The 12,749-nt window shown below is 34.7% G+C and overlaps 1 protein-coding gene across 1 annotated transcript; it reads left to right on the top strand.

The window, feature by feature from the left end:
* The first annotated feature begins 4,190 nt into the window (after nucleotides 1-4,190).
* LOC108569648 (pathogenesis-related protein 5-like) lies at nucleotides 4,191-5,100 on the top strand. The gene is made up of 3 exons (XM_017931280.1): nucleotides 4,191-4,365; nucleotides 4,431-4,658; nucleotides 4,711-5,100. The coding sequence occupies exons 1-3, from the start codon at nucleotides 4,201-4,203 to the stop codon at nucleotides 5,029-5,031; spliced, it is 714 nt and encodes a 237-aa protein (XP_017786769.1). The 5' UTR covers nucleotides 4,191-4,200; the 3' UTR covers nucleotides 5,032-5,100.
* Nucleotides 5,101-12,749: the final 7,649 nt, after the last annotated feature.

Below are 12,749 nucleotides of genomic sequence, written 5' to 3'. Positions count from 1 at the left end.
TCTTCGGGGCGAGGGATATGAAAAGTCGCTGCCACTTTATGAACGCCAACTTGCCTCATCCTTCCACTCTTTCTCGACTCTCACCTCCACTACACCCCCGTTCGTCTTTCTCATCGGACGACGTCTCCAACGCCCCAATTTATCCGCCCCGTTTTATATTAAAAGCTTTCATCCTAACTAGATTACAACTAGAAAGAGGAAGAAACGTATTTATACGGGGCCTATAAAATATAGATGTCGACAATTTAATCTTTGCAAAATTCTACTTCCGTAGTGATTAGGGACATATAAAATAAAAAGAGTAAATATCTATATAATAAAAACTAAGTTTGAGTTTCCTTTTTAAATGTCCGACTAATTTAATTGTGACGACCGTTTTCTCGAATCCATTATAAAATGATGGGAACATTTTTTTAATTCCATAGAGCCGTAAATTGGCAACATTTATTTTAGTTAATTCAAATCTTTAAATGGAAATTTAACTCTGTGGAATAATCAAATTTAGATGAGGCAACGAAAGTTATGAGGAACCGACAACAAAAGCTAGGAATTAGGAAGTCATCAAGTGCTACCAATTATAAATTATTTCTTCTTGCCTCGTGAAAGTAACATACAAACAAAAATGAAAGGAAATATGTGGAAATACGAATCAGTAAATGAAAGGTATAAAGAAATGAATTGAAGAAGAAAAAACAAAGCATTTTTTGAAAGGTTTTTTTTTTGTGTCATTGTGAAGTGGAAAGCCGTGAAAATTGGAATTGAAATAACATAATTAATAATTCAGCGGAAGCTTTTAGAGCGGCAAGGCACAAAAAAATAGAGAGAGGCGTAATTAATTTCCATTTGTCGCAAACAACTGTCGAATGAATGGAACTTTTCTAATTTCTCCGCTTGTCCCGAGATCCGTTTAAATTATGGCCGCAGAATTAATTTCCAAGGGGGAGGATTTTCTTACCTCTCCATTCAACGTTTCGGTTATTTCAAAATAAAATGACTATCAGTGAATTACATGAACATTTGATCATGAAATAGTTCTGTTCGAAATTGCTACCGCGTTTGCTCGAAGTGGACCAAAAACAACAACGAGTTGATTCCGAGCGCAGTTTTGAGCTATTCAAGCGAAATAAAAACGATTTTTTCATGCGGTATGTAACAATGGATGAAATCTGAATCCAGTACTACAAGCCAGAGTTAAATTGGTCATCAGCTGAGTGGACAGTAAAGGGGGAAAACCGTTCAATGCAGCCAAAAACGCAAATGTCAGCTGGTAAGGATTTGGCCTCTATATGCGCACGGAATTTCATTCATTGATTACCTTGAGAAAGGAATATTATATGGTATTATTGGTGCGTTGCGAAAAAACGATCACAAATGACGAAGATAAAAGTACTCTTTCATCAAGACAATGCACCGTGTCACAAGTCGATCAAAACGATGGCAAAAATACACGAATTGCATTTTGAATTGCTTTCCCATTCATAGTATTTTCCAGATCTGGGTCCCAGCGGCTACTACCTGTTTGCAGACCTAAAAATAATGCTCAAGGGAAAGAGATTTGGCTCAAATGAAGAAGTGATTGCCGAAACAGAAGCGTATTTTGAGGCCATCGTTCTATAAGAGAGGTAACGAAATGTTAGAGAAGCATTGGAATAAATGTATTACTCATGAAGGGGACTATGTTGATGAATAAAGTCAAATATCACCTAAAAGTTGTTGTTTATTAGTCATACTACGAACTTATTGACTGAGGTATTATATGGAGAGGAGTAAATTATATAGAAGATCTAAATTACTGATTCTTTTTCCAGTTCCTTCAAAAATATTAAATTATTTTTTTTTAGTATTTTATATTGATCCCGTTTTATAGGAGTTTTATAGGAGATTTTGCATTTCCATTAAGGCTGCATTGCGTTCAGACTAGTGCATGAAAATGTTTCCGAGTTTCTAAATTGATAAAGTTCATATTTTAGATATTTTTTGTTATCATTTTTAAATTTAGGGGCGACTAATAGTCGAATGGTTAAGTCGCCCTACCTCTCGGTGCTTGCAGCAATAGGGCTATCGTTCATCACAGATGGACAGTGAAATTAAGGAGGTTCAGCATATGGACGTTCAGCCAAGTCGTTGGACAATGACAGTGTTAAGGATAGCAGCAGATTCACAGTGAAAGGAAATAGTGGAATCGTAGAGCATAAATATACTACTGCAGTTATCCCACCAGAGGACAGCCAATCTACAATTAAAAATTAAAAATCATCATAATGTCAACCGCGATCTTAAATTTACTCAATATTCACATTGATGAACAGATTGTGAATAAAATTACACGACATTAAAAAAATATTTAAATTTCTCGAGTCTCGAATGATAATTCCCGGGTAAGGAGACTATATATTTTTCCAAAATTTTAGGGCATTCCCGGTTCAGAAAACCTACTTCGATCAATGAAAAGAAACCCATCTACTTACACAATTGAATGAATTAACTCCTACAATGGTGGTCCAGGTGGCATCACCCCCATTCGAAGAGAGATGCATATTGAACGGGAGGCATTGTTTTAGATACATTTTGTTCAATTTTGTTAATCGCTTTTGGTTATTTAATCTAAACAGAATCAATAGATTAATCAGTTTAAGTATTGTTTTCTTTTATAAAATTAGTTTTATTTTGTTAATTGGGGACAGCAATTGGTCATTGTAAATATTAATCGCAATGCAAATTAAATATGTTTCGAGTCTAATTTTCGAGATTGTAAATTCGAGTATTTCTACTTGAATTAGACATGTCTTTGGATGAGAAAATTGTCCTTCTTTATTTTGGAGGACGAGGAGAGGATATTTTTCATGTCTGAAACTCGACCCGAGTGTTTTGCTCGCCGCTGAAATATTGCGGCGGCGGCGAAAGATGTTCGCGAAGAAAAATGATATCTGTAACCCAGATTTTTGTTCGTTTGCGGAGAAATATGCCCAAATTGTACAGGAATTACTTTCCTCCCTCATACCAAAACCCTCCATCAGAATGATACAATTTATATGTATATATATATATGTATATGTGTATGCTGCTGTTGCGTCGACACTTATTTATTATCTCCACTTGCTCAAGCGCGGTACGAAAATTTGAATAGATACGCTTTTTCAAATTAATAGATTTCTCTTATTTTCCCTTTACTTTCTTCCTCCCTTCCTTCCTTGTATGCCGTACGATTCTATTCATCCATCCCGACGTCTTCAAGATTTTATTATAAATTTCGTTGCCTTTCTCTCATTCATTCCGACGCCAAATACGCTGCATCCGAAGAATGGGGAAAACTGGATGTACGGGAAAAGCAATACCTACTCGGATTTTCACATCTAAATTGAATTTGTCATGCGGAATTTATTAACTCTGCGAAAAAGTGTACACCTTTCTTTCATCTCCCCAATCTCCTCGTTTGATAGTCATCACTATAATAATATATCATTGATGAAAGGTAGAAATATATATGTTCTGAATTCAGGTTTTTAAATCTTTTGTCATTATTTTTGTCTATTAATTATATTTTTTCAAAACTAAGATACTTTAATTTGAATATTGAGAACTGAAAATCTTAAAATTCTTCAAAATTGCAGTTATGTTCGAAGTTTATTTACAAATTTGCACTTTTATTTTATTTCTATTGTTGAAATAATTGAACAATATAATATGCTAATATTATATAAGAGATATATGAAATTTATTTGTTCATATTTTTTTTTGTAAAAATGTATTTAGATTTTTTTCAATTTCAGAATTATTAAAAATAATAGTTAAGGTTTACTTAATTTTCTATTTTTATATTTATTGACGAGTTTTATTTTGCTAGAAAATTAATATAAAGAATAACACCAAAAGTATAGTTGTTTTGATAATATGTTTGATAATTATTGAGTTTGAGTAATCGAAATCAGGATACAATTATTTATAAACGCAATTTTTGGTAAATAATTTATATTTTTTTAAATAAAAAAAGAAATATAAATAGATATTAGATTAGATATTATAAAATTGATTTCAGGAAGTAAATGTAACAGAAAATTTGCAATCTCCAGACGAAAATAAAAATAATTAATTGAAACAACAAATTTGTGATAAGATATTAGTGATTAAGCAATGAAAATAAACCCTGTAGGTGTATATAAGCTCATCGCAATTCAGAAATATACATCATAAAGTATCGAAATGAAATCGGCTTTAGTTTTTGGTTTACTATTCTTGGGTGCGACTCATTGCGCCCAATTTAGGGTCAAAAACGTGATGGGTGGCGACATCTGGATCGGAATTTTGACCAGCAACAATTTACCATCATTGGAAGGCGGCGGATTCGTTTTGGGACCGCAGCAGGAAGTAAGATTTTTATTTTGTAAAATGGAATTGCTTTTTTTTTCTCATTTGGAAAATATGAATTGTAGAGAGCTATTAACGCTCCGGATGATTGGGAAGGAAGATTTTGGGCGAGGACCTGGTGCAATTCGGGAAGTCAACATTGTGAGACCGGAGATTGCGGTAACAAGGTGCAATGCAATGGAGCAGGAGGCGTTCCTCCTGCTTCCTTAGCGGAGTTCAATCTGAAGGCTTGGAACGATGGAAAAGATTACTACGATATTTCTTTAGTCGATGGTTATAACGTGGGCGTTAAAGTAATTATAGTTTCAATTACGTTGAAGACCAGCTAAAATTGTTAATTTGTAGATCGAACCTCTTGGTGGTAGCGGAGACTGCAACGTCCTGCATTGTTCCAACAATCTGAATGATAATTGCCCGAACGAGTTGAGGAAGTACGGAAGCGGCGGTACCATTGCTTGCGAAAGTTCTTGCAACAAGTTTGACAAGGACGAGTACTGCTGCAGGAACGAATTCAATGATCCGAAAATATGCAATCCCAATACTTGGGCTGTGAATTCTGCAAAGTATTTCAAAGATAACTGTCCTGATGCTTACAGCTATGCTTACGACGACCACAGTAGTCTGAAGACGTGCATGGCTGGAACCTATCGTATCACGTTTGGTTAAGAAACAGATAACACAAATGTGATACATAAATACAAATAAAAGGATTGACTGCAACAGAATTTAGAAATACTATCAAACATTATTTTCATCATTTTAAAATATACTTAATATTTGTTAACATATTATAAATATTTCAAATTTCGAGAGTAAACTAATAAAATTTTATGAAAATCAATTGAATATTTAAGTTTTTTTTTTCATTCTGAATTATTTAAAGTTAAAACTATTTAATCAATGAAAATTAACTTGTATTTCGATTTTAATATTTCTTAAGTGTACGAAGACCAAATAATGATTTATGTGGCAATAAATAAACTTTGTATAATATAATAATAACATAAAATTATGGAACTAAACTGTAAAGTGGAATGCATATTAATTGGACTTGTATAAGTTTATTGGCGGCGCGAAGTATTTGAACAGCTTTTATTGTGGCACTTTGATTAATGTAAACGATGAAAAATGAAGTGGCTCCCGAGTATCGATTTATTTTCGTTCCATATTTTCATACCACTTTTATTAATGTTATATGCATATTGAGGATACGCCGTCTCTAAAATATAAATTTGTTTAATTTATATTCTGGCTTATTGAATATTAATTATCCGTTAGTATTGGCCCCATTAACACCGTTTCAATAAACAGTGAAACACGTTGGTTTGTAATTAATGCTGTTAATATTGCTGAATTGGCTTTCGTCGATTGCTTTCAAATGTTATGATTGAGACACGATGAAATACCTTCAGTAGAGATAATGAATGAGTATTGATTGTGGGAACTAATAAAGAAACGGTGATCAACAAGTCCTCATTAGAGAGATTTATGTCCGTTAAATGTGGGGATGATATCGCTCTAAGACGTTGGCGCACAAGTAACAGATTAATCTGGACGAGTTCATTGATGGATAGTTTTCCCCTCTTCATTACCAACATCATTCACTAAACTTCTTCAAGGGATGAAAGAAAAAAAAAACATTTTTTCATTCGCGAAGAATGTGCATTGGCATTTACAGGATTCAGGTTTGTGCTTGAAAGAAGGCTGTTTTTTTGGGTGGCGGTGATTGTGGATGGAGGCTGGATGGCGGCATAAATCTCGCGGTCTGCGCTCGTTCGTGTCAGGCGTGCCAACCGCACCAAACAACCGCAGCAGCATCCCCTTTCTTTATCATTTGCCGACTTGATAGGCTGCCAATAAATTATACAGGAGAGACACTTTCGCACCTTCCTGAATTTCTAAATTCCACTAAACTGGAATGCCCTGTGAGAGAAAAAAAAGTAAAAAACAATCTATATTTTGCGGCATGAAAAGTATATCAGGAAAAAAAAACATAGAAAACCTCTTTTAATCCTTTATTTATATTCCTACCATATTTTCAAAGATAAATATAATAATTACATTTGTAAATGCATATATTTTGAGTTTGAGAAAGAGTTTTGTGACAAAGTTGCTATATAAGCTATATAAAATAAATGCAAATTTGCAAACTTCGGTAAATATTGAACAATTTGAATGAATATTTGTTAAATTTCAAATGAAATAAAATATTACTTTCTCCCTCTTTCACATACAGTGCTCTGCAACCTATTCTCACCCACGGCACACCAATGCTGTACCTAGAATTCCGCGGAACACATCCTTTTTCTTGATTTAATTATGTTTATATGTTCATCGTGTTCAAAAGTTCCTCTGGCAAATTCTTGACCATTGTATTATCGGATTTTTTTGGACCGTTGAAAAATCACCTGTATTCGGCTCACGGCACACCAGTGTGCCGTGGCACACCGGTTACGGACTATAATTAAAGTATACAATATGAAATTCCGTCTTTTTATCGCACAAAAATATACAATATAGCTTTGTACATAATATAGAATTATGGGTTTGTATTAAGTTTTTCATATAAGATTTATATTTAATTATGTTTGCAAATATCTACATTATGAATTTACATTCTATTATGTATTTTTTTTATCGTTTATGAAAAATTTTCAACTTTTTTTGAATTCAAATAAAACGTCTAGTTTGCATGGTTTAGATATGTTTTGTTAAATGTCTTTGCTTGATAGTACTTTTTTTGCAAGTGAAAACTAGTATTCATGAATGGAACTTCTTTTGGGTTGATTTTCGATGAGATTGTTAGATATTGTCTGTAGATGTATGATTAAGATATGTTTTGTAAATATTTGGAAGCGAAGAATTGTTTTTTTTACAAAATTATAGTGTATTGTGTCTGTGAGGAGAGAGGTGGAGAGTTGAAAAGCTGTAGTGTTAGGAAAAGTAATTTAAAAATGTAATTAAACGTCGACGTGTACATTAATTAAGTGGCACGTAGAGTAATATCATTACAGTCCCCGAGGAATGAAATGTAAACATGTGCCTCGGGAGAGGTTGGGGAGTGGTGGTGAGGTGGAGAGGATAAAGAGGAGGAGGATGTGTGCCGTCGGCAAAAGGGTCCTTCTCAACCCTCCGACGGTCCAACAGAACGGAATAATTAATCGAAATATTAATTAAAACCAATTAATCTTCCGGAAGAAGGACCTTGCTTTTTTTCTACCTTTCTCCTTCTTGCTCCACCACCACCATCAACATTCAACCTCCTCCGGTCGCGAGACAAAAAAAAACCGCAATTACTTCGATGCCAAATCCCGGCGGAAACCGTATTATTCCATTTTTTTGCTATGCCCCCTCTCTCCTTCTCAAGCTTTAATCACGTTCCTACCATCATATCCATAGTACCTATTCGGAAATGGAAACCTCGAGCACTCGATACGCAAATACTGTATGTTGGCTGGCGTTTGGAGGTGGTTGAGGATGCAGATGAGAGACGAATGTGACCGTAATCTGACACCTGCCGCCTCCAATCTAATTTTGGAGGCGATTGCGGAAAGCTCGAGCTGAATGTCAAGAAGCTTCCGGTTTCGAAAATCCGCCGCCCCAAAACTTATCCCCTTGCGCAGAGAGCGCGTATTACACGATATTACTTCCGAAGAGTTTTATCGTTATGCAGAGAGAGAGAGAGAGAGAGGAAGAAAGAGCGCACAGAAAACAATTCCTAATGGCAATAATTGACAGACGTCGCATTTCGGTTGGCCGGGAAAAGTTCGCGGAAACGTGTATATCCTACCATCTCTAAACTTTTTGCAATTTTATAGTTTATTTGAAATTTGTTCCATTGTTTTCTTAATCAAAATAATAATCGTGAGAAGAAAAACGAGTTTCGTTTAATTTAATTTCAATTATGCAAATAATTTGTAATTAACACTTTGTCATATACTTATGCAGTATATAATTGATACAAATGAAATATATAAATATACAGTAAAACATAATTAATAAAAATGTCAGTTGATTAAAGTCATGTATTATACATTTATGTCGCATCTTATTCATATTGCATATGTTTGATTATTTCTATTGGTACTAATAAAAAAATAAGTAGTAGTTCACAAATGTCATATATCTGACATTTATATTACATTTTACGCATTTTCTATATGTTTAATTATTTCTATTTTCAATAATTAAAATGATTATGATGAAAATTAATTTAGAATATAAATTTATGTATGAATTAGTTTTCATTGAGTATTTACTTGTTATTTTTTACTATTTTATTTAAATACTTTTCTATAAGAATTAACAGCGGGATTTTCTAATGTTTTATTTTATTTTCAGGTAAGTCGGACGAGTTTGGTGATTTTATTATGGCACATTACTATTTCTAAATCGACATATAAAAATTGTGGTAAGAATATTTTTTTTAATTTTTTGAGTGATACTTAGGGTTAACTCCAAGTAGTAGCGCATAAATATGTAAGTTGATTGAACGTTTCTAATGGGTTTCGGGCAATCCCAGATGGAATACACAATTCAATCCGCAAACCTCTGGACTGTGAACGTCTCTCCAATTACGAACGCAAGCGCAAGTAGTGATGAGGGGGATTTTAGGGAGACGGTGGTGGATTGGTGAGGTGCGGTTGGTTTCGGGCTACGAATTTGATGCCATAATAGTTTACAAACTATTTCGTTCGCCCGACTAATGTAATTACATTAATATTATTATTAGTCTCGGAGTTAAATCAAAATTACTCCCAGGAATATCGTTGTTCGTTCATAGGAAGGGAATGATGGGTGTTGGGTGGTAGTTGAGGATGATGAGGAGATGAAGTCGAATTGCAAAGTTTTGATTCGTCCCCGATGTAATTATGGTGCCACTTCCAATGCCTTTTATATTCCACGGCTAAATGTTATTAAGACTTCCAATTGCTTTCCAAAACCATACTCCCTCCTTCAACTCCACCTCCTCATTCCGCCTTTAATGAAAGTGCTTCGTTTAATGACTAGTGCTTTATGACTACACTTTCTAATTAGGTTTGATGCTGCTTAACAGCATTATTCCAATCACAAATGTTGTCAATTAGCTAATTATTGTAACAATTGCATAAAGGTTTTAGACCAACAGTGATAATTTATTAAAAGATATTTAATAAAAACTATTACGTAAAAAGAATTAAATAGACACAACAAGAAATTTTCACATATAATTTTGTATTGCTATTATTTTGATATTGTTGTTCAGCTTATTTCAGTTTTTACTAAAAAATATTATGATAGATTTGAATACAAAAAGTGGATGTATAATAATTGTATAAAGATAATGATTAGATTTAACAATTTATAAATATTTTTTGTAGATTGTATATACTTTGGGTATTGTAGGAATGTAATTGAATTTGATATTGTGATGCAACAATGTTGAGTGTATTGCATTGAGTGAGACTGGCTAATGGAGTCGTCTTGCCTTAATCAATTACGTCGGAGATTTAAACGAATAATTAAATGATGTTACAGTGCGAGTGGAGGGTAGAAAGGTTATTAGAATAAAGGGATGGAGTCCAATTAAATCTGGAATGAATGAGCAAAAATTATTAATGCTGAAGAATTGAGTGGGGTGGAGGGATACAATAAACGTTTGCCCTTCCGATTTTACAAAGGTTCAAGGGGTGCATTATGAATTTATGTGCTTTAAAACCAGCTCCGTTCGTTCCCTTGTGTACGTGTTTTTATTGGATCCATATCAGTTTGGGAATGGGAGTTTGGATGTTGCTGCTGCTGTTTCCGCTTGAGGTGGTTGCTGTTGGAACTGTGCAGGAAAATATTTAACAACATGAACGGACAGGGAGGGCGGAGGTTCTAAATTTGAATAATCCTGATAATAAAAACGGAAATCCTATAGTCCTGTTATAATAAAAGGCAATCCGACGTCGATAAAAAGGGTTGATTGAGGGCGGAGATAAGGAAGCGAAGTGGGCCGGTCCGCTTGTCGATTTGATCTGGTTTAAAATAGACAAAACGGGGTTTTTCTTCTTGGAGGATTCCCCCCAAACGACAACGACGATGCGCGCACCCAAATGAGTTCAACACTAAATCTTTCACTTCTCGTTTAACATCGACCTACTCTATTCCCCCTCACCCTTTCAAAACCAACCTCATTCAAACCCTCCACCGATTGGAATGCGAAAGGCAAAGGGCGCGCAAATTTGCATTCGATTCCGTTTCTTCTAATTTTATGTATCATTTGATCGCAATCTATAAAATCTGACGGCGCTCGAGCATCCTCTCTCCTTCAACCCCTTTCTCAATATTTTCATCTCTCTTTTCTCTCGCGCACAAAATCCCGTTCTCTCTCTCATTGAGTTTTATCCGTCCGCATGGTTTTGCCGAACGCTGTTTTCCCCATTACCGAACTCCCAATTGAAGGAACGATTCCTTCTCCTCCTCTCCTACATGTTTTCGTTTCCTCTGCAACCGGTGTTTCGATTCCCTCGCCGCGTGTTACTCCTTTTCCGTCTTTTACGGTGGATCATTTTCATTCTATTTAATTCGGAATCTTAGGAGATTTGCATCCCTCAAAAGAAAATCGAAACCGCAGAAGTCTTACTCATTCCACCTTTTCCTCATTGGATTCAGATGGAATTAAATTACCTCTGATTTCATATATTTTTTTATAACAAACTTCAAACAAACTGATAAAAATAATAAGTTTAGTCTAAACATTAAACATTATTATGTCATTATCATTTCTACGATTGTTGCAAAATAGAAGGAATTAATAAATAATTTGATTTATAATGATCGTTTGCTCTAATTTATATATATTAAGAAAATAGAAATAATTATAATTTATTGCCCAGAAAACAATAAACAAAAAAATATAAATTGAAAAGAAAACAACTATAAATATAAATAAATAACAGAATAGAATAGAAATAATAACCCAAACATATTAAAAGATAAATAAAAATAACAATTCAATAAATTTAAAGCAAATGTAAGCGTTTCTGCCCGATGAAATTATATTTAATTATTTCATTTGATGATTTTAAATTGGTAATGGAAAATGTTTGTGATGGACTGTATAGATTGTACAGAGTGATATTCCATTAGTGAAAGCAAAATGAAAGCGTTTCTGAATCATAATTAATTAAAATTTATATGAGACGATATTTCAATTAGTTTTGTAAACGAATAAATGCGACTGGTTTGGGGGGCTGTTTTAGAATATAAGTTGTAAATGGTTTCTTCGTAAGGAAGAGTAGAAGAGATGAGGATGAGCTAAGGAAACGGGACTGTGTATATATCTCTGTGTAGGTTAGAAGCGGAACGGTTTTCGGCGATAATAAAGTGTTCCTTAACTGTGATAGTCATTGTTTGAAACGATCCGAGGCTGCTGCAGCCTCTCACCATCACCCACGTCCCCTTCCCCGCCTTTGAAGGGGGTGGATGAAACCTCTTACGCATGACTCTTTCGAAATTGAATCGCGAGATGCTTTATATGCAAAGCCCGACTTTATGGGACTTTACTAGCCGGGATGGGCTTTGCAAAATTAGAGAAAGAAACAGGGATTAGTCGTCTGGTGCGCCCCTTTTCCACAACCCTATCCTCATCTTTATCCACAGTCTCCTTCACCCATCCTCTACGTTGCATTTCAGCCTGCCTCATTTCACGCGGCCGTGCCCTTTTGGCACTCCAATTTATAACGCAGAGGAAGTGACTAACTATATGAGAAAGGATCTATCTTTGAAAGAGTGTGTATGTGTGAGTGCGAGCTTGTTACAAAAGGATTCCGGGGGAGGAACGGATTAAGAGTTTTTCAAGTAATTTCATCCTGCTGATTAGGGATGCGACACCAGACGCCCCCGCAGCGGCGTCAGCCCCTCGGCGCTTCAATATTCCGGCGACGAACGCTTTAATTCCAAATCCCCCCACAGTTTATATACACATTTTAACACTTGCTTTTGCCGTTCTTCTCCACCCTTTCCACTCATCTCCTGAGCGGCACGACCCCGCAAAACAAGACACAAAGAAACTGAGATACAAGGAAATAAACAGGAGCACAACTTTATTCACGCGATAACGGGAACAGGGGGTGAGAGAAAAAAGCAAAATAAGGAAAACAACAACAATAAAAATAACTCCAGGGAATATATAAATGTATTAAAAAGACATGTCCTTATTTTATTAATGCAGATACATAACAAATTCTTCATTCCGTAATTATGTATTCATTAATGTTTCAAATATATCGAGAACGATGAGAAATTGTAAAGAAACCCGGAATAACTGACCAATATGAAATGTTAAATATGATTCAGATTTGAAATATCGAAAACATAAAAAATAAAATAAATTAAAATGTGGATGTGTATTGCAACTA

This window comes from Nicrophorus vespilloides, unplaced genomic scaffold (genome assembly GCF_001412225.1).
Source record: "Nicrophorus vespilloides isolate i.1.1-1 unplaced genomic scaffold, Nicve_v1.0, whole genome shotgun sequence".
NCBI classification, from domain to species: Eukaryota; Metazoa; Arthropoda; class Insecta; order Coleoptera; family Silphidae; genus Nicrophorus; species Nicrophorus vespilloides.
This window is presented reverse-complemented; position numbering and strand designations above follow the sequence as displayed.